This window comes from Lutra lutra, chromosome 3 (genome assembly GCF_902655055.1).
Source record: "Lutra lutra chromosome 3, mLutLut1.2, whole genome shotgun sequence".
NCBI classification, from domain to species: Eukaryota; Metazoa; Chordata; class Mammalia; order Carnivora; family Mustelidae; genus Lutra; species Lutra lutra.
This window is the reverse complement of record NC_062280.1, coordinates 132,123,955-132,147,449: the sequence shown is the minus strand read 5'-3', so window position 1 is coordinate 132,147,449 and position 23,495 is coordinate 132,123,955. Positions and strand designations below refer to the sequence as shown.

Genomic DNA, 23,495 nt, shown 5'->3' with positions numbered 1-23,495 from the left:
ATAACCTTCTAGGTATTAACAGGCAATTATGGCAATTAAATTTTCAAACAAGGCTAAGATTCTTTGTGAATTTCAATATACTGTACCACAAGAATATATAGGGACAAAGAATTGAAGTTTAAATAAAATTGGCAATTACAATTCTTTGATGAATTTTAATTGGCCCAAACTGTATTTAGTATATCTGAAGTTACAATGTATTTTAGAATCACTTGAATACTTCCTAAACTTAGTTTAATATTAATAAAAGTATTATTAACTATGTAGATTTTCTCTGACCTCAATTACTTTGAAACCACATGCTCAATTTGCTTTAGGGACACTTAAAAGACAATTATTTGGGAATAATAAACATTGACTAATCTTTATAAATTATTAAACTTAAAATCCTGACATTATTTAAAAGGAATAGAGTTAATCTGAAATCCTTTGTGTTTAGTGCAAAAGGATAGCATTCAAAAAAATTTAAAAAAATAAAAAAATAATTCTTACAATTATTTCTATACTGTGATTCAATTTGTAGGAAAATAACTCCTAGCACGAGTGACTGAGCGTATGTAAGATATCTATCTGCGTTGGACTTCAATTATTTTTGAGTATGGCAATGTAATTTAAAGAAAACATTTCTTAGGGTGCCTGGGTAGCTCAGTTGGTTAAGTGTCTGCCTTTGGCTTAGGTCAGGATCCTGGGGTCCTGGGATGAGCACTGTGTTCAGCTGCCTCCCTGCTGGGAGTTTGCTTCTTCCTCTCCCTCTGACCCTTCCTCCTGCTTGTGCTCTCCCTTCTGTTCCTGCTTTCTCTCTCTCTCAAATAAATAAATATCTTAAAAAATAGAATATTTCTCCCATAGAATTAAAAGGATAACATGCATCACTCTCAAAACAACTTAAAAGAAACTAATGAAGAGTATGAGAAAGTTGGAACTTAGTTTTGAAATCCTAGGAAAGCTTTAGGCACAAAGAAAATGGAGGTATTTGTGTGTGTGCCTGGGGGAGAGGGAGTTGGGGGAAATGTTGCAGAAGATCTGAGATTTCTATCATTTAGGATAGTTCCCTGGATTTTAGGCATTTGAAATGCCCCAAGAAAAAAGAAAGTATAGTAACAAAATCTCTAGACAATGATTCTTTTCTTTATGTACAGAGAATATTGATAGTGGTCCAAATATACTACCAGAATAATAGTCTTTTGAGGTTTTCAAAAACTTGTTGCATGAAAGTAGTTTATGCTTGTGTTTGTTATGTTTATACTTGAGTCAAAAAAATATAATGTGAACAACTAAGAGAATACGTAGCTCAAGAATTATGAATTTAACTTCTAGCAGTATTCCCTCCCTCCCTAACACACACACACACACACACACACACACACACACTCCATTACAAACCCCAATTTTTAAAAATAGATTTTTATTACTTATTTGTCAGAGAGAGAGAGCTCCACATGCACAAGCAGGGAGAGCAGCAGGCAGAGAGAGAGAAGCAGGCTCCTTGCTAAGCAGGGAGCCCGATGGGGCACTCTATCCCAGGACCCCGGGATCAGGACCTGAGCAGAAGGCAGATGCTTAACTGAGTCACCCAAGCATCCCTACAAACCCAAGATGTGGTTTCTTTATGGTCTTTGGTGACTTCTTGAACATAATCTATCTTTAGACTGAGAGGGACAATAACCAATCATCTCCATAGTGCACTTAGTGTATTAGTTTATTACTGTACAAAATGAGACAGGTGTTTAAGAACCACATCAGCGTTTTCAGATCCAAGTACACCTACCTCTGGTAAAACTCAACACAGTCTGAAACAGAAACGGAAATAGTAGAACCTTCTATATAAGAACAGTTGAAGACTGCATTTAACAAAATATCTGTTCATCAGGGTAGAACACTTATTTTTGCACTAATATATTTTTAAAAGATTTTATTTTTATTTATTTGACACAGAGAGAGAGATCGCAAGTAGGCAGAGAGGCAGTCAGAGAGAGAGGGGGGAAGCAGACTCCCTGCTGAGCAGAGAGCCCCATGCGGGCCTCCATCCCAGGACCCCAAGATCATGACCTGAGCCAAAGGCAGAGGCTTAGCCCACTGAGCCACTCAGGCACCCTATTTTTGCACTAATATTATCTAACATCTCATCTTATTCAATGTGTTTATAATAAATAATTTTTAAAAGTAACAAGAGATAATCTGATAGGCTCTAATTTTAACTTACCATTTAGGCTTTCCAATTTATTTGTAGAGCAGATAATCTTGTGTTAAAAATAAATCAACAAAAACTAGTGCATTTTCCACAAAGGCAATGAATGATTTTACTGGGAAAAAAGTTTATAAAGCATATATAGTCTAAGTAAAATACAAATGAGTTTTTAAGCACAAAAATATACTCAAAAACAGTGATAGTTTTAATGTCCATGGTGATAATTTGTTCTGTTTTTTGATTCAATAGGTGATCCAGATGAGATTTGTGTTTCTAGTTACATCACATTTAGTTCAACATATGGAATACATTTTTCATTTTCTGGAAGGGTAGTGACTCTTTTATGGCACTAGGATATCATTTAATGATTGAGAAGAGTAAATTCCTACTAGAATAGATGAGTGAATAAACCAGAGGAGATGATTTAAATCTATCGAACTAGGAGGTACTCTTTGCATCCCTTGGTTGGAGTAAGTGCCTTGCCTTCATGCTCCCATAGTTTCCTGGGTGCATCTTCACTGCAGCCTTATAATATATTAAATATATGTGTTTTGAAATCTATTTCTCCCATTTGGCATAAGTTACTTACAGAAAGGGGCGTTATCTTCTTATTTAACACAATATCTGTCACATAGTATGCAATCTGTCTTTATGGAATTGCAAAGAGATTGTCACATTTGTATGTTAGAGCAAAAAGGCCACTTATATTAACAGATCACATCCTTTCTATTTTTCTGGAATTGACTTCAAATTGTTCTTTAAAAATGTGAAAGACAATGCATTTTGGAGAAAACATAAATAAAAGATGCTGAAAACCAACAAGAGTTAAAATATAATTGGTCAATCTAGCTAGGTCCCACGCATACCATTATTTTTTAAATGGCATAATTTTAAAACTGCCATATCGTTCCTACCAAGTTGTTCCCTCCTTGTAAATTAAATGCTTAGAGAGAGATATTCAACTCAGCATTCACTCATTCATTCATGTAGTCAACAAAAATTATTCACTGTTTTTGGTACTAAGAGAGCATATAGTAAAGTATAAGACATCAATTTTTCTCAAGAGCTTATATTACATAGTAAAGATAAGAAATATATAGGGATGTCTAGGACATAAGGGAGGAAGGGTAGCTGAGGATTGTTAAAGCACTTTACATGAATTGATCTCACTTATTCCTCACGACAACAAACCTAGGAGAGAGGTACTGCTGCTGTGTCCATTTTACAGATAGAAAATGAGTTCAAGTGGTGAAGCAATTTAGGGAAGGCCATACAACTAGTAAATGGTAGAGACAAGATTCAGACTGGTTATGTGACTTCAAAGTCAGAGGATTTAACCGTTATGCATTCTGCTTCCCAATAAGAGAGAGCCAGAAAAATATTCCACAGACATTCACTGAACTGTGATGATTGCCATACAGCCTTTTTTGGGGGTAGGTGGAGTTGGGACAGGATGATGGCAGCAGCATTTTAAGTGAGATATAATGTATGGGGAGGATGTGGACAGGCGATATGAGAGAGAAGAGCTCTGTAAGCAGGGCAGAAGAGTTTGAACAAACACCCAGATGCAGTCTGTGAACAGGAATAAGGAAGACTGGCCAGTGATTAGGATGTATAAAGTCCAGGGCCGGGCAGTGTGAGATGCAACTGAAAACACACGTACACTGGGGAGCCTCAGTGGCTCAGTCAGTGAAGTGTCTGCCTTTGTTTCAGGTCATGAGCCAAGGGGTCCTGGGACCGAGCCCCATGACGACCCAACATCGGACTCCCTGCTCAGCGGGGAAGCTACTCCTCCCTCTCCCTCTGCCTGCTGCTCCCCCTGCTTGTGCTCTCCCTCTCTGTCAAATAAATGAATAAAATCTTGGAAAAAAAAGAAAAAGAAAAAGAAAACACATACATAGCTATGAATGTGAGATGTTTCAGGAATGTTTAAGGAATCAAAGATTAAAGTTCAGGTATTATAGTGTGTGAAGCAGTGGTGTTTATCCCTTTTTGTGGTCACACATCTTGTGGAGAAGATGGTGAAATACATAGCTCCTTCCTAGAAAATTCACATAGGAACATTTTTCCATCCTGACTATATAAGAAATGAAAGTTTCGTATTTTGGAGGAAAAAGAAAATCTGTCATTGATCTTGATGCCCTCTTCTATCTAAAGACTTTTCTGCCTCTGCATCTGTCAATACCTCTTTTTCTCCAATTTCAGAAAATGTATTTTCCATCCTGTTCCAAGCAGTTACTCACTCTACCTGGGATTTGGTTTCCTACCCATCCTGCCTTGACTAGCAACTGTCTTATCTTTGTTCCTTTTTCCCTTTGTTAAGCTTCTACACATCAATTTCTACCTCTTAGTTCCTCACTCCTATTCACTCCTTTTTATGTCACTCTCATCCTCTACTTGGGCCAGAGTGATAGGGGAATATACATGAATTAATATGTTAAAATCTGGGGCGCCTGGGTGGCTCAGTGGGTTAAGCCGCTGCCTTCGGCTCAGGTCATGATCTCGGAGTCCTGGGATCGAGTCCCGCGTCAGGCTCTCTGCTCAGCAGGGAGCCTGCTTCCTCCTGTCTCTCTGCCTGCCTCTCTGCCTGCTTGTGATCTCTCTCTGTCAAATAAATAAATAAAATCTTAAAAAAAAAAAGTTAAAATCTCAGAAAAGTCTATCCATCAATTAAAAAAAAAACTGTGTAACATTTTATATGTAAACCCAGAATTTAGCTATACTTCTCTCCCTCATTAACACATTTCAAAACACCTGTGTTCCAAGGTGTTCCAAAAATGTTCAGTGAGAGATTCTTGACTTCTGCAGCATACTCGTCTCTATTGTTCTCTTACTGCTTGACTTCCATGGTACCCTTGATGGACTCTGACTTTGGCCTGCTGCTCTTCTTCCTATATAGTCTCACTTTTCTCGGGTGATTTCAGTGGTTTTAATTGTAAACTCCATGCTCAACTTGGGTGTCAAATTCTAAACCTTTGTATTTGGCCAAACTGAACCAAGAGTCTTCATTCTCCTTTCCCCCGAAACCCTGCATCTTCACATTCTCAAACATATTTAATAGTATGTATATCATTCCTTCTCTCAGGCTTTGTTCCCCTCATTTTTACTCCTCACACCCAGCCCGGCATCAGTCCCTGACGTTTTAGTGTTGTTTTGAGGCTATTCCCTTTGCTTTCTTGTCACCACCAACTGAAATGTAGTTCATGCTCTCATCTCTTCGAGTTCAGACAACAGCCTTTTACCTCAAATGTGGGCATCCTAAAATACTGAGCTACACAGTGGCCTGAATTTAAAAAAAAAAACAACATATATATATATATAGACATATATATGTCATGATCTCAGGGCCCTGGGATCGAGCCCTGCGTCAGGCTCTCTGCTCAACAGGGAGCCTGCTTCCCCCTCTCTCTCTGCCTGCCTCTCTGCCTCCTTGTGATCTCTCTCTCTCTGTCAAATAAATGAATAAAATCTTAAAATAAATAAATAAATAAACTGGATCTTATCATTGCCGTGCTTAAAATCCTTCATTGTCTCATTATGGCCTTCAGGATAAAAATCCAGGTTCCTCATGGCACATAAAGCTTCCCTAGCAAGCTTGTTAGTCTCAACTGTGGAGACTCCTTGCCTCATATTTTTACCTGAATAATTTAGAACTACTGTTTCAGAGGGAAGGTGGTATTTTAGTATATGATGTTTTCCACAGTCTGCAACAACTCTTTAAATCTTTCTAAATCCTTTACTTATGTTCCTAGACTCAAGATAGGAAACACTATTCTAGGAAGGCTTTCCAGAATACACATGGTGGTCAAGGGTCCTGTTTTGTGTTAACGTGGTTTCCTTTGTATATCTAGGTTGCTATTGTTTTTCATTGTCTGTTTTTCCTCTAGACTATAACGTCCTTGGAAGCAGAAACTTTAATCATATGTGTCTTTTTATTTTTAAGCACCCACCATAATGTCATGCATTTAGTAAATATCCAATATCAACACTTGTTTTGCTTGGATAACCACATCCAACCTCAACCAAGTAGGGATCTGGCATCGGAGAATAAAGACTTGGCAGGTCCTTTCAGCTCTTATTTTTACTGTGTGCAATGAATTTTGACATTCTGTATCCAAATTTATTCTTTTCTCTTTTATTTCATTTACAAATAATGCTGGTAATGATCCATGTAGTCGATTTGCTTACACACCAATGGGTTGAAACTTCTAATTAAAAACCAAGCAAACACTGATATAGTAGAATGAACAAGGGATTTAACAAAGGCAGAAAAATGGGTTTAATAAATTTCAGCTCATCTCTGCTTGTGATGTGATCATAAATAAATACCTAAATGTCCAAACCTTAATATTCACATCTGAAAATAAACTGTAATACCTAATTTAGAGTTTTGAAGTTATCACCTACAGTATTGTTTTCTTTCAACAAATGTAAATTATGTCTCCCAGCGTCACTTGCCCAATGACGCATACTTTTTTACTACTACTATCAAGCTCATTTTGCTTTCCCCCTGAAAACTGGTTGGTGAGTTGAGACTCCTCCTCCTAACCCAATCTGAGATGCAAGATTTTTTAAGAAAGTTTTCTATGGTATCTGGTTCTTAATGTTCCTGTTTTATATACAAATTGAACTAGAATAACACTACAGCTATACTTAGCAGTTTTATTTAGTGACTTAAAACGAAAGAAAAATTCAATAGAATTTTTGGGATTCAAAAAAGCATAAAACACTGCAATCAGTCATCATCATCATCATCATCATTTTTTTTTTTTTTAAGATTTTATTTTTAAGTAATCTCTACACCTAATGTGGGACTCAAATTCACAACCTGGAGATCAAGAGTCCCATGCTCTTACTGGTTACTGAAATATTCTTACTGATTAAACCAGGTAGGTATCCTGTAATCAGTCATATTCTGATTAACCAAACTGCTTAAACATTCTATCTGGAAAAGGATGCTTAACAATATTTAGACAGGCAAGTCAGTCTGAATTTCTCTTCTTTTTTTGCTGATAAAATGTTCTACACTTATATTTATTGGGATGATGATTTGAACTGATGGAGCAGATTTTATTGTGATAACTACTTATAAGTTGATTGCAATGTAAATACTGCTTAAGGACATTTTGCACAAAGCCATGTAAATAAAATAATCAAATAAATAAAATATTTGCACTATACAGAAAGACTTATTTGTCCTTTTGTATAGTAGGGCTCTAAATGTAGTGGTGAAATCTGTTTTCATATAGTGTTTGAATTCGTGCCAAAGTTTTTTGGAGAGAGTCTTCTGGAACAAGGCCTCATAGGTGTGGCAGTGTGCAATGATGATTACTCATCTCTTCTTCTTCTCCACGTTTGGCAGTAAGAAAAGTTTTATTACCTCACATTTCTTTTTCTCCAAGTGTGACAAACAAGGTGACCTGTATATTTCCAGTAGGTGATTAATATGTTTATTCACATATATATATATATATATATATATATTTTTTTTTTTTTTAAATGAGAGTTTAGTCCCCTGCATATAGGAGAGATCTGGTGTACTGATAAGATAGCTCTGTTCTTGATTGCCTCTGCTCTTCAGGTTGAAAATAAGTATAACTATAAGTCTTAGAGGAGTTACTTTATGGGAAATCCTCTGTACAGAGAAACAAGTAAGTTTCAACTAGAATATTGTATTAGGAAGAATAGGCATTGTGGTTTGTGAAACACTTGCAGCATAACAAAGGATGGCCTCTTAAGATGTAAGGATGTTATATATGATCTGAATCATGGCTGATGGTCTACTAAATAATACTTGAATTTGTCTTTTTATAATATTTTAAATCTACATAGTTTGGTTAGCAGGGATGTGTTATGATGAAGAGTCCCTTTAAAAGTGTTCCTATAGACTAACTACATGGTTGAAGGAGACATTCATATTTTTTTTTGAAACTAACAAAATATGGATTCTAGCAAAATGTTGCAGGCTCTAAATGGCCTTGTGGACACTGTAAAGTTGCGAGGAGAGAGTAAAAAGGCTAGATAGTCAAGGTAAAGCTTTTGTTTATTTTTAGAACCCTTTAAGTGAATCAAAAAATTAGGTTAGAAATTTAAATATTTTAGATTTATAGGCAATGGGCATGCATTATTGTTGTCTTCAAGAGCTCTGTGGATTCTGTGTTTGAAGCTGAATGTGACCCCTTTGGGTATACTATTTATGAGTGGCAGAGCAACTTAATTCAAAGAGAGAGAAAAAAGACTTATAAAGACTCATAAGGCTTTTTCAACATCAAATAGCTTTTACTAAACAATATTTTGATGAGTTAAGTGTGAGTGAGTCAGGGACATATGGATTAAATTTCCCTTGAAATACACATGGGCTTAAAAAATTAAGGGGGAAATACTGAGCAAAATGCATTTTAGAGAATCCAGAACATTTAAAAGACATTTTCCTCCTAAATACAAATATCAGATTGATTTCATTCTAGTTTGACTCTGTAACTAAAACTACATAAAATAAATATGAAAAAATCTTGTAAAAAATGCTAGTTTTATTAGGGAAACACTGTTCATTAACCATATTTGAATTGTATTGCAGAGCAGTTAGGCTTCAGCAGATATGATCTGACTATGAGTTTATCTGTATCTATGTAACACTGAACTTGTTTCTTCTATAGTACTTATTCTCTTATTCCATTAAACAATTATAATATTTTTTTTTCTGTGTTTAGGTTCAAATATATTTCTTTCTTTCTTTCTTTCTTTCTTTTTTAAAAGATTTTATTTATTTATTTGACAGACAGAGATCACAAGTAGGCAGAGAGGCAGGCAGAGAGAGAAGGGGAAGCAGGCTCCCCGCTGAGCAGAGAGCCCGATGCCAGGACCCTGGGATCATGACCTGAGCCGAAGGCAGAGGCTTTAACCCACTGAGCCACCCAGGCGCCCCTCAAATGTATTTCTTTCTTAATCACGTATTTCTCTGAAAAACTCTCAGCTTTTAGAATTTTGCTCTTCCTGTATTTTGATTATAATTTTCTCGAATCTTGAGTTCTTCTTATATGCTGTATATTTTACTTTATCCTCTTTTCTTTGCTCAGTTTTTAGGTAACATTCAATTTTTATATAAACAACTTTAACTCTGGTATCTAACATTCCAAGTTAAAACTTTTGAAGGCCTAATTATCTATCTAATCATCTTAATTGTCAACTTTCATTTATTAGGGTAGACATATTTTACATTCTAACTTCCTGGTTACTGAAGTTCCTGTGAGGTAGTGGTAGCTAGGCTAATTCTCTTGATTTTTTTTCTTTCTATCAATTTCTGAGTCCCAGCATTCTGCACCCTAAATATTGAATAGTAGGCAAATCAGTGTGTGAATGCAATAAAATAGAGATTTAGGGAGATAGGAATGGTTAACCTTAAAACAAATTCTAAGCAAGTTTCCACCCCCTCCCCAATTATTTGATATCTGCTTTCATTTTGTGTCTGTGTGGGGTTTTTTTAAAAGATTTTATTTATTTATTTGAGAGACAGAGAGTAAGGGGGGGTGTGGGTGGGGGAGGCAGAGGGAGAAGCAGACTCCCCACTAAGCAGGGAGCCCTTTACGGGGCTTGACACCAGGACCCTGTGATCATGACCTGAACCAAAGGCAGACGCTTAACCAACTGAGCTACCCAGGTGCCCCTGCTTTCACTTTGAATTAGTAGAATAAATATAAAAGAAAACAGACAAAAACTTTGACCAGTGAACAACAAGAAAAACAGTCTGAAAAGTATAGCCATTTTAACAACAGTGAAAGTAAACCTGAGAATTTTCTAGGGCATTAAATGTGTGTCCTGCAGGGAAGCTGACCATCACTTCGGAGAATCTCCTATTAATTGCATCCTGTTTCTCTTAGTAGATGTCCTCCTTATTTCTATGCATTTTTAAAAAAGATTTTATTTATTTATTTGACAGACAGAGATTACAAGTAGGCAGAGAGGCTGGCCAAGGGGTGGTGGTGAATAGGCTCCCCACTGAGCAGAGAGCCCGATGCGGGGCTCAATCCCAAGACCCTGGGATCATGACCCGAGCTGACGGCAGGGGCTTTAACCCACTGAGCCAACCAAGCACCCCTATTTCTATGTATTTTTATTCTTAAATTCATCTAATGCATTTTTTCTGAGTTTTGGGTTTTTGACTCTGTGCGTGGAATATAATGTATATGTGTATGTGTGAAAAGGATTATAAATGTACCACTTTGAAAAAGCCATATAAAAATTCCAAGTCTTGTATTTCAACACTTCTTTCCCATGTTGCTAGTTTTCTATACTAGTTACTCTTTTTTCCCCCCTAGTTACTCTTTTTAAATATTCAAAATAACATTATAATCCTTTGGTAATGGAATATCTTTTCCAAGTGATAAGGTACACAGTGGTATCTAGACTTTTAAAATGGGAACCTTAAGAACATTTAGTTAAAATGATACAATTAGCAGAAGCTGGGATGGGAGAAAGATTAATTTAGTTCTTACCTGGAAAAGTCAAGTGACGAGTTGAGTAATTTGAATAATTCAATTAGTATGAGCAGATGATCTGATAATTCAAGCCCTTAAAAACTTAATTTTAGGGACACCTGGGTGGCTCAGTTGGTTAAGCAGCTGCCTTCGGCTCAGGTCATGATCCCAGCGTCCTGGGATCGAGTCCCACATCGGGTCCTTGCTCATCAGGGAGCCTGCTTCTCCCTCTGCCTCTGCCTGCCATTCTGTCTGCCTGTGCTTGCTCTCTCTCCCTCTCTCTCTCTGACAAATAAATAAATAAAATCTTTAAAAAAACAAAAAAACCCTTAATTTTAATAGTTCAGAATTTTTTGTTTTGTTTTTTGTTTTTGGTATAAATTAACTAGATAACGATCTCAGCTCTCTAGTTTATTCCAACCTACACTGAATTTTTCAATGGGAACCTTATTAGGACAAGTAATTGTATTAGAAGATTTCTTTATGGTTCAAAGGTACGTGGGATATGGTCACCATACCTAAGGAATTTGCAGTCTAAAAGGAAAGAGAAAACATATAGAAAGGCATCTTGTGTAAGTATCTTAAGAATGACATGATCAAAACTTTATAGAGTTGGCTATAATAAAAAAGACAGATAGTGACCAGCATTAAGGATGTGGAGAAATGGCACCCTCAGACACTGCAGATAGGAATGTAAAATGATGCAGCCACTTTGGAAAACAGTCTAGCAGTTCCTCAAAAAGTTAAAACTCGAGTTATTATTTGACCCAGCAATTTCATGCCTAGGTATATATTCAAGAGAAATGAAAACATATGTTGACATAACATGTTGTACATGAATGTTCACAGCAGCATTAATCACAGTAGCAAAAGGGTGGAAACACACCAAGTGTCCATCAATTAATGAATGATAAACAAAATGTGATATATCCATACAATGGATAGTCACCATTTATTCACCATAAAAAGGGACACTCATGCTAAAACATGGATGAATCTTGAAAACATTATGCTAAGTAAAAGAAGCTAGTCACAGAGGACTACATATTATACAATTATGTTTATATGAAATGTCCAGAAGAGTTAAATCTATGGAAACAGAAAGTAGATTAGTGGTCCTCCAGGGCTGTGGAGGGGACTTGGGAAAATTGGATGGAATAGCCAAAGGGTATGGAGGTTTCTTTTTTGGTGTGATGAAATGTTCTAAAATTGTGATAATTTGTTTTTAATAATTTGCAGAGCTGATAAACCATAAAGGACCACCATCATGATGAATTCAGAATTCCCCAATTTGGCAAAATTAGTAATATTTGGAAGTAACAATAGAGAAATCTGTACATATTCCAAGTCTGTTATGGAAAATATTTCTACTGTCAGTTGGTGTATGTGACAGAACTACTGCTCTAAAAAAAAAAAAAATGAGGTACATTTTATGAGCGGGACACAATTCTACCAGTTGAATTATATCATTCACTTTTACTTCACATAAATTTTAGTTAATCTTGAATTTTAGTTACTCGGTAATTATTTGCAGAAATAACTTGCCACGTTGAGTTTCAAATTAAAGTATACACTGGGATTTTAGATTAAAATCAGTTGAATTATACTAATTAATTTCAGTGTTTTAGATAACAATATAATTAGTAAATTGAAATTTTTAGTTATGTATGGCATCTTAGGTGCTAATTCACTTTGGTTAGTCACTACAAACTAAAAAAGCAATTAAATTAAGTTAGATGTTATTAATATAATAATTACTTAATTCATTTGCATACTTCTATATTATAATTATATTAGCCATTTGCTACAATGCATAATAAATTGAGTAATTAATAATCACACATATTTAACTTGCCTCTTGAGAAGAACAGCTTGGGAAGAAAGGGAACTAAAAGTGAAACAGAAAATTGTATAACATTTAAGTCTGTAGAACTTGGTAGACCATTTTAATCTTTATTAAAACTAGACAACTCCAAAGCAAATGGAAAAAAACATGAGAGTCAATATTTAAATAAAATTGTGTTAAAATCTATCAGATTTTTTTAACTTACCAGAATGATTTTAGAGAACAGATACATAAAACTAAATTAATTATTGTGCATATTCTTAGACTTCTAAATATAGTTTAATGGAACTAGTGTAAAAATTGAGGTATAAGCTGAGGATCTTGTTTTTACATCATTTTAGAAGAATCTTTAAGTATATACACATGCATATTTAAATATACTATTTGGCATATTTGAATTCAAATAATAACATATGTATTTTTAAGGAAACACATTATTTTATTTACTTCTTAACCTTATACAAGCTCCTTAATCTCTCTTGGTCTCTATAGCCTCATTTGTAAAATTAGGGTAATAATAGTACCAACCTCACAGAGTTATTGTCAATATTAAAGCTCTTTGAATGCTGCCTGGTTGTTACGAAGTAAGATATGCTAGCTATTCTTCTCTTTTTTCTTTTTATAAACAGAAACTGATCCTATCTTTCAAACCCCCAAATATAATTAATCTTAACTAAATTAGTACTTTCCCTTAGTTTTCTATTCTAATTAACATCTTTTTTTTTCCTGAAATTTAACTTGACTCTTAAGAAATATTGCATATTGACAAATTATAATGCATAGTCTCCTTATCTGCGTGCTTGTCAGCAAAACAGGGCTTTTTAAGAACAGGAAAATGAATCATACTATTCAGCAGATTTAAGTTTACCATTATTATTGTAAAAATGGTGTCCTCATTCATAGAAAATCTAAAGTCTAAGAAGTCTAACTACTTAATATATTTTTGAAGGTACATTTCTTACATTACTAATATGCAAGCCGTGTCACTGAGTCAAGAAAAAAATAAACCTATAATTTTCATCTCAGAAGTGGAAAATGGGCATTGGTTATTTTATATAATGTTTCCAGATACCAAGTATAGATTATATTAATTTTGGGCACAGATTTTAGGATCTCCTGGATCTTAATGTAGACTTAGGTCTCCTGTGATCATGGAAGTGTTCTCTAGGCAGCTTAGCACTGTTCAGTTATTTAGAACAATAAGTTACCTTTAAGAAAGCCATTATCTTTTAACAACTTTTAATTTCTGAGACAAAGACAACAAAATGGTTACATATTTATGTGGTCTGAAATTTTATTAACAGCTGATTTTTAAAAATCTAAGAATAGTGGTTTGTAATTAACTTCCAAAAATGATTTTTATGTGCATCACTATCACACCAGTCTAGCTAATTAATAGGCCTCAGCATTTATAAAATGAATCTATACATTCCTATATTACAGACTATTTCCTGTACCCTTACTTCTTTCACAAAACATCCATCCCTTCCTTCTTTTCTACTGAATTCAAAGCTCAGAGTAACATTCGTGGACTGCTATTTTAAAGAGGAACATTATAGACCAGAGAGGGGATCAATATTTTAGAACAGTTTGTAAGATTTATCAGACACAAGGATTCCGCAAAAAGAGTATAAATTAGAACCAGGTGGAAATGGGTAGGAGTGGATCTGCTCAAAGAAAAGTCTACTTAAAAGAGAGAAGTTAAAGGGGTCTTGACAGAGTGAGTTGGTCAAGAGCCACACAATTAGATTTTTAAATAATTTACTGCAAGCATACTTTCATTGTTCTTTAGATATTTTAACTTAATGTTATTTTGGGAATTTTGCTTATAAGCATAAATTAATATTAATAATTACTCTAGCTACCATAAAAGGAGAGAAATATAAAGAAGTTATGAGTCTTTATTGGATTTTGCCTCTGGTAGTTTGGGGCAGATCTTTTTTTGGGGGGGGCAGATCTTATTACAATAAACTTCAGGGTATCAGCCAAATTTGTATCAACTAATTAATTACCTTTATATTTTTTAAAGATTTTATTTATTTGTTTGACAGAGGAGCAGGAGAAGCAGGCTCCCTGCTGAGCAGAGAGCCTGATGTGGGGCTTGATCCCAGGACCCTGAGATCACGACCTGAGCCAAAGGCAGAGGCTTAACCCACTGAGCCACCCAGGTGCCCCTAATTAATTACCTTTATAATGGGAACTAAGGACCAGAGAGTCTAAACTAAACTGTATAATGATTGAACCTATTTATCAACATATGTGGATGAGGAAAGATGATATATTATCTGAAAAGGTCATAAATCATGTTTATAAATTTTCTTTCATTCTTTAGGATCAAGAATAAGACCAGAAAAAGAGAAAACAAATCCGTGGGCAAAAAAAATCCACAGACTTCATTTGCTTAAATTTCCAAATGGCCTCAGAGAAAATCTCTGAACTATTAAAACAAACCACAAAAACAATAAAACCAAACTTCAACATTTACTTAGGAATTCAAGGCAAACATTTGTTCATAGACTTAGGATTACTTTTCATAGGACAAACAATTTTCATCACACAGAAATGTTAGTGACATAGGTATATCTAGGAGCTGGCATTCGAGTAACTTATTAAACATTCTCTAGAAGAGAGAGAATAAGGCGCCATCTCTAGTTTACAATTAATAAGAACATCCCTTTGATAAAAAGAGAAGTCTCTAACTGACAGAAACATCACTGGAGGCTTTCATAAAGCCCGATAATTTTCAGCACACTTCTGGAAACAGGAGTGCAATTTTGTAAACTGAATGATGAGTACAAGTCCACTTTTCTATTGCTATCTGCCACACAGCAGTGTACGGGCTGGAAATACAGAATTGAGGTTAAGACTCAGCCACTACTTGAGCAGGAGGTTTTGTTTTTTTGTTTTGTTTTTTAAAGATTTTATTTATTTATTTGTCAGAGAGAGAGAGAAAGAGCGAGCGCTCACAAGCAGGCAGAGTGGCAGACAGAGGCAGAGAGAGAAGCGGGCTTCCCGCCAAGCCAGGAGCCCGATGAGGGAGTCGATCCCAGGACCTAGGATCATGACCTGAGCCGAAGGCAGCGGCTTAACCCACTGAGCCACCCAGGTGTCCCTTGAGCAGGAGTTTTTAACTTGAAATTTAGGATAGGATTCTATAGACTGGTTTCCAGGTGTCAGTGAATCCTCCAAAATTGTGTATAAAATTATACCTGCACCTTCATGAGGCAATGTGTTTTCACAGATTCTTAAAGGTAGTTTAAAACCCAAACAAGGTTATGGGCCCAGTCCTATATCCATATATCCATATCCCACACAGTCGCTGCAGATACTGCTCTCAATTGACCTGACACCAGCACCAGGACAGGGTGAAAACAACAGTGTCTGCTAATGGTGGAGATCAGCAGTGTGGGTACACAGAAATACACCAGGGACATTCCAAAGAGTGGTAGCAAATTTGAGTGTCTGTTGGCTGAAGTGGCCCTTGTTCATGGCTGTTAGCAGGCTAGAGTCACTCATAAGTCAGGGAGACTATTATTCTGTCCCCTTCCAATTATTCAGGCAGTTAGATGGGACTTCTGCTATAAGCTATCTCTCCTATATTAAAAAGTTGCTCCTCATTACAAAGAAAGTAAATGCAGCTATTCATTCATTAGTAGTAAAATATATATTTGTTTGATATGCACTTTCCTCTCTCCAATACGAGGATTGTGATGAAGTAAATTATTAACGGTCACATGATTCAGTATCGTTCCAACCAATGGCACCAACTCAATTGCCAGGAGATAGATTTTAAGTTCAGGAACTTTGCATGTATTTTTTACTTACAACAAACAGAAGAAAGATATTTAAACATTTACCTGCAAGATTGTCAATTTCTTTCTCCTGCAGAAGACTGACTGCATCATCATCTCCTTCCAGCATAAGTTCTGTCTCTGCGTTTTGATTCACTATTGCTTGACTTCTGAAGGCTTTCTTGGACTTTACCACATCTTCTTCAGTGCCTAATCACAGAGGAAATATAATAATTTAGGTGATTATGATTATTTGGCTTTCAGTATTTAAAAATAATCTATTACTTTCTTATAATTATATGCTGCATTTATGTATGAGTTTACAATTACAGAACATTTTTACCTTCTTTATCTTGTTTGTTGTTCAAACAAACAAGATAAAGGCGGATGTGTGTGTGTGTGTAATCAATCACCTACCCTTATTTTACAGAGGAGGAAACAGGCCGAAAAAGCTCATTCCTCACTGAGGGACCAAGGAGTTGGCCAGTGGTAGAGAAAAGACTATAAATCCACATCTTGGGGCTCTAACATCACCACTTTCTATAAAAAATCTGCACCTCACCACAAGCTTGGTTTTCTGATACATAAGAGTACACAATTTTGCATAATTATACCTTTTTTTTTTAAAAAGATTTTATTTATTTGACAGAGATCACAAGTAGGCAGAGAGGCAGGCAGAGAGAGAGAGGGAAGCAGGCTCCCTGCTGAGCAGAGAGCCCGATGCGGGACTCGATCCCAGGACCCTGAGATCATGACCTGAGCCAAAGGCAGCGGCTTAACCCACTGAGCCACCCAGGTGCCCCTGCATAATTATACTTTTATGTGAATTAGAGAATCAAATGATCAGATCATTTTTGAAAGTACATAAGGATGAAGAAAACAAGAACATGTCTACATCTGAAGAGGGCAGTCATTGTTGCTGCGAAGTTACAAACGGTGGAGTTAGGAATGACGGCTACACAAAATGGACTGCAAACAGTCCATTTTCACAGTCAGTGAAAGCAATAATGGTTTTCGGAACTGATAGCCTTATTTTGTTATCTAAAATAGAATAGAAGGCCAAAAATCCAAGAACAAAGTCATAAAAATTGAAATATCACCAAAGCTGACCTGGCATTAACGTCAGTCAGTATAAAGGTTAGAAATTACAATGCATTTGAATCCCTAGTGGATTTGACTCCTTAACAGATATAATTCAATATTTATATTTCAATATTATATTTCAATTTTTTAAGGAATAGCCACTTCAGCTACTGGCTTTGGCAGGTGGTGATGATTCTAAAATTATCTGAATAGCAAGTAAATTTATATATATACATATATATATATATGTGTGTATATATATATATATATATATATTTTTTTTTTTTTTTAAATTTCATGTCACTTGAGGTTGGAATTCAGCCTGGAAGAGAATGTAATTTACTGTGTTCTAGCTGTAGTATTAGTATATAGGCTTCAAGGAAGCAGCATTTCCTGCGTGGTAGTGTTGTATCACAGTTCCGGGGACTGATAAAGTGTCTGTGTACATACGTAATCGCTCTCCAAATCTTGCCATGACTTTGGCCAAAATGCCCTCCAGTTAACAATTAACAATACTTTTGGTCATTCTCCCAGGCCCAATATAGGACTTCTAACAGCCCATTACGGTCTGTGGTATCTGCTCAACCATTGTTTTGGAAGCACATTTAGCTGCCGTAACACTTGCATTGTAAAAGTGTTAGTCTCTTTCATTGCAACTTGCATGCTTCTTTTTGTTAGCGACGCAGAGCCAAGTCTGTTCACTAAAACATTAATAAGTTGGTTCAAAAGTAGCACATACAGGAGTAAAAAACACACGAGGAACAGAGTCATGACACAAAGGCACCATAGAATGTAACTGTCACAGAGGTACAGTCTGTCATCCTAGTTCTGACTGGATAACAGCATTTAGAAAGCATGTATAAAAAATAGCATAACAGCATCAAGTAATACATTGTTAAATATATATTTTGATAAGTACTTCAGAAACAAACAGTATTATTACAACTCAATCCTACATGGCAAGTGAGGGGCATTAAATGGGTTATATGTACATTTTTCTCTCACTGGCCCTCAGATAATTCTTACTTCTGGAATAAAAGACTGAGGACTGATTACTGAATGCTCCAGAACCTTATATTATTTTTATTCGTTTTCTTGATGATATAAAGCCAGTGAAACAGAACTCTTCTGGGGGTAGCTATCCTTAGAACTTGTTTGCTTCTTGGGTAGTAACTTAATTTAAGAAACTCAGAGCTTGCATCATCTGAGAACAAAAGAGGAGAATCCAATCATTAACATCTGAGAAGCCTCTCCTGAAGTCCTTATAGCCATATTTCTATTAGACATCTGCAGCTGGATATTCGTAGCTCCACATTTCCCTAACTGAATGAATCATCTATTAGTTCTCCACCTCCCCCGATTTTGATCAACCCACTTACTTAAGCCACGAACCTAGGGGTCATCCTGATGACTGCCATGGCCTGGGCTCCGGCCACCATTGTTTTGGTCTGGAGGTCTTCAATAGTCCCATTATTTACATCATCCCCCACATTTTTGTCAGAGTGATTATTACAAAGCAAAAATAAGTGGAGGATATTTGCCTGCTGCATAATGTTTCCTCCCAATCAACAACACTCAATGCAAGGCTTATATGATAGGAGTCCCAATCTAAACTCCTTAGCATGGCTGGGCCAGGCATTTTATCCTCTCAATACCAGATTTGCGTTATCTTTTCTCTATCATCAGCAATATGAACCATTTATAGCTCCTCAAACCTTCTTACCTGGGCTAATATTATTCCTTCTGTATGGTGTATTCCTTCCTTCCTCCTTTTTGGGGCTCATTCCTATACGATCTTCCAAACTCACCCTTGTTGGGGGCCTTTCCTAGCCAACTGCTCTGTACTTTCACAGTTGACACAGAACTCTACCACATTGTACAGGTGTTATCTGTTATGTGCTTGTCTTCTCCACAGGGCTCCGGCCTCGTTTCTGCAGCCTCAGTGTGGGGCAACCAGCCGACTTGTAACAAACATAACCCAAACGGAGTTCAGCTCTACCCACTCTGTTTTCTTGTTTCTGATTTCTTAAGGTAAATTTGTGTGCCCCTTCCTTGATGATTTCATCACACCTTATAAATCCTATTACTGCAGTTATAGCAACAAACTGCAGTCTTTGTATTCTTAGTTTTCAGCACGCTGCCTGGTACAGAGCGAGCCCTCATATCGGCTAAACAAATGAATAAACTGAGACATAGAAGTTACCTCTGGATATTTCTTTTCTTTTTTTTTTTTTTTAAAGATTTTATTTATTTGACAGAGAGAGATCACAAGCAGGCAGAGAGGCAGGCAGAGAGAGAGGAGGAAGCAGGCTCCCTGCTGAGCAGAGAGCCCGATGCGGGACTCGATCCCAGGACTCTGAGATCATGACCTGAGCCGAAGGCAGCGGCTTAACCCACTGAGCCACCCAGGCGCCCACCTCTGGATATTTCTTAACCTGAAAATCCTAAGATTTCTCAGAGAGTCCTGGTGATTTGCCTCCAGTTTGGGGACCAATTAGAGAATTTATGTATTTACATGAAAGAGAACTTGGTTCTTTATATGAAATAATCAATAAAACTCCTTAAGTATGAGTCAGCCTGATAAAACAAATTTCCCCTTGTGGACAACCATGTTTAATCTGCTTTGTCATTAAGAAAAGAGATATACCTTACTCTTGTGTTATTAACATCTACAAATAAAGTAAATGTAGTCAAAGAAAGGTGAGCTCTGAAATGTGTATTAAGCTTTCACTTTTATCCTCTCTAGTTTTGAAACAGTAAAACAATTATGTCTTTAAGAGGCATATATCGACACGCTGAACTTACCATCCCTGTTGAAGTGTTATCAGTCTGTAGCTCAGTAAACTTTCTGATTTTACGGTACTGCATGAAACATTTATCTAAATTAAAGTGTACAAGATCCAAAGGTGCATTTCAATCACAATATCTTTTATGAATTAGAGTTTCATTCATCAAAATTACAAGTAAAAAGAGGTAAGGTCTCAAAGGGCTGTCTCATTACAAGGCTTATAAACACTGTCCTTAGAAAGAATTGGTTTAACACCCAACAAATCAAAATCTGATTGGGAAGAGAATTTACTTGAGATAATCTATCTTCACAAGACATGTTGGACTGAGTGCACTTCTTGGCCTCTTTAGCCATTCATCAAGAAATTAACAAGCGAATACTACAAACCACCAGATCTCCCTGTGATCTGAAATTGTCAATTATGTGAATTTGAAAATGTGAATTATGTGTAAAAAGTTGGATAGTATAGGCATATATACTTATTTACTAAGAAGACATCAAAATGCCATAAATTAGAAAGGTTCAGAAGTAATAAAATACCACCAAATTATAGATTAATCCAAATTCAAAATTATTTTTACATTATTTTCCATATCATGTGACAAATAACAACTACAGAAAAACATTCTATACTCATATAAGATTTCTTAGTAAATGTATATGCCTGTAGCTCTGTGGGTAAAAACATTATCTAGTATAGAATAATGTATTAGACAAAACTAAATAAAGTTCTTCTTTCGATAAATTTATTTTAACAAATAGAAACAAAGTGTATTTTAAAACCAAAGTAACAAGAGAACTAAAATGTTTCTAGGATTGTTATTATACTCTAATATTACTCTATAATTATATTATTATTATCTTTTTTTTTTTTAAGATTTTATTTATTTATTTGACAGAGATCACAAGCAGGCAGAGAGGCAGGTAGAGAGAGAGGAGGAAGCAGGCTCCCCGCCGAGCAGAGAGCCCGATGCGGGGCTCGATCCCAGGACCCTGAGATCATGACCTGAGCCGAAGGCAGCGGCTCAACCCACTGAGCCACCCAGGCGCCCCTATTATTATTATCTTTTAAATAAGTATAAGTTAAAATATAGAAATGACAAGTTGGAAACATTAACTTAATAATATTCAGAGAATATGTCTATCTGGAAAGTGGACAGTCAAGGTGAAGAAGTTATTTTATTTGTTCTTATTTATTGACAAATATAGTTAATGTAAAGAAAAAGACTACATGGTAGTTTATCTGTTTAAGGAATTATTCTATACATATTCTATACAGCTCTAAAACATCTATACTAATAAAGATGAAAAGTAATTTATAGCGATAGGAAAGTTGTAAATAATATATGGCTAATGCACACAGAGGAAAGATATAAACCTATAACATGCCAATTTTAGCAGAGCATCTGCTTCTTACCAGTTTTGCGCTATTATTTATTTTGCATAAGTATAGAAATATGGCTTTAATTTGTTTATTAAAATTTTAATTAAAAATATAAAAAAATTATATAGAATATGTATGTATGTATGTGTCCATCTAATGTGAATCTGCTGTGTAAGAATACATTTTCAATGTTATTTGATCTGTGCAATTAAATACATGGTCTATGACTCATGATCTGGCCCCTACTTCTTTAACCTCACTATTTTACCAGTTTGGTACCTTCACATCTTATATTCCCCAAGAGCTGGATGCTTCTGTTCCTAAACATGCAACACTTTTTCAAGTGTTTAAATCTGACCTATGTAATTTCTCTTACATGGAATTCTCTTACTTGCCTCGTCCTTCAAGATTCAGTGTAGTTGATTACTCCCTTTTCTGTATAAACTTTTTATCTTACAAATAAGTCAAAATATATTACCATGATTTTTTGATATTTTTTTTCTGGAGTCTTTTATTTGGGTATTATCTTATTAAATATGTGTCAAATATCAAACAAAGTGGCAATCAATAATGTTGAACGAGCACATGAAAACAGAAGCCTAATTCATACGGTCATCATCTTATATGCACACTATGTAAATTATTTCCCTTTAAACATCCTTTATAGTCTTGTAAATGCTGGATATGAGCTTTGCAATTCTAACTTTATTTTCCTCCCAAACGTCTATTAAGAACATATTTTTAAAAGATATTTAGACCAATCCCTGGACTTCTTTTTCTCAACCTGTGAAAGAGGAAGTAAATATTTATCAACCAAACTCCCACAGGGTTACTGCAATGTTAAAATGAGACAATGGACACTAAAATACTTTGAAATGTGCGAAAAGCTTACTTATATAATAAGCTATCAAAACGATTGTTAAGATTTTGGTAAAATAGATGGATTAGCAAGAAATATTTTACTAAGTGTACAACTCAAAATTGAACAAGAATACAGCCAGTGCTTTACTGCTTATAATAATGTTTCTAACATTTATATGAAGGAGGAAAAAAGCAGACTGATGTGAGGATTAAAAAACTCAAGATAACTCATGCATGTAAGGTCTCCGTACAGTGCCTAACAAACAATGGGTATTCAACAACTAATGCTTTCCTTTCCTTCAGTTGCGATTAATCTTTTTCCCTCTGCCATGCTGTCATTACTCTGTTTATATTCACTACAATGAAATATGAGCCTTCATCTCCTCCACTGATGGTATGTTCCCTGAAGACAGGAAGGATAGCTTGTGGATAGGTGCCATGAAGTGTTTGTGTGTAAATGGAGTGTAAACAGCTTACATTAAAAAACTGTTTCTTCCCAATAAACATAATATTCATTTAAAGATATTATTATTATTTTTTAAAAGATTTTATTTATTTATTTGACAGAGAGAGATCACAAGTAGATGGAGAGGCAGGCAGAGAGAGAGAGAGGGAAGCAGGATCTCTGCCGAGCAGAGAACCCGATGCGGGACTCGATCCCAGGACCCTGAGATCATGACCTGAGCCGAAGGCAGCGGCTTAACCCACTGAGCCACCCAGGCGCCCTCATTTAAAGATATTATTTAATAAAACTACACAAGGATCAATGTATTTGACATGTGTTTTTGATTTTCTAGATCGCTATGTTAAGATATAAGAATTTTTAATATCTTAGATATCTGAGGGAAAAGAACAGCTTTCTCAACAAACTTGTTATCAGAATTTGCTTTAGAGAATTATACATAGATAATGCATTTAATATATACTTTCTTCTATCACTGGAAGAAAACAACTGGAAGAAAATGGGCAGAAGAGAAATTCAGTTTTATTTCAATTCTGTCTAAATGTAACATCAGGAACAATTCTAATGTTTCTAAACATCTGGAAGTCAGTTTCACAAAATAACATTCTTTTGTGAAT

The 23,495-nt window shown here is 35.6% G+C and overlaps 1 protein-coding gene across 13 annotated transcripts in view; it reads right to left on the bottom strand.

The window, feature by feature from the left end:
* Positions 1–23,495, bottom strand: part of NBEA (neurobeachin) — a 677,938-nt gene that overhangs the window by 197,044 nt on the left and 457,399 nt on the right. For 7 of the 13 annotated variants that reach the window (XM_047723145.1, XM_047723148.1, XM_047723152.1 and 4 more), the window contains 2 exons: positions 16,366–16,509; positions 12,518–12,550 (listed from right to left, as the gene is read on the bottom strand). In XM_047723145.1, coding sequence (XP_047579101.1) covers positions 12,518–12,550; positions 16,366–16,509 — 177 coding nt within the window. The remainder of the gene's footprint in view (positions 1–12,517; positions 12,551–16,365; positions 16,510–23,495) is intronic. The other 6 variants (XM_047723150.1, XM_047723154.1, XM_047723155.1 and 3 more) reach the window with 1 other exon arrangement.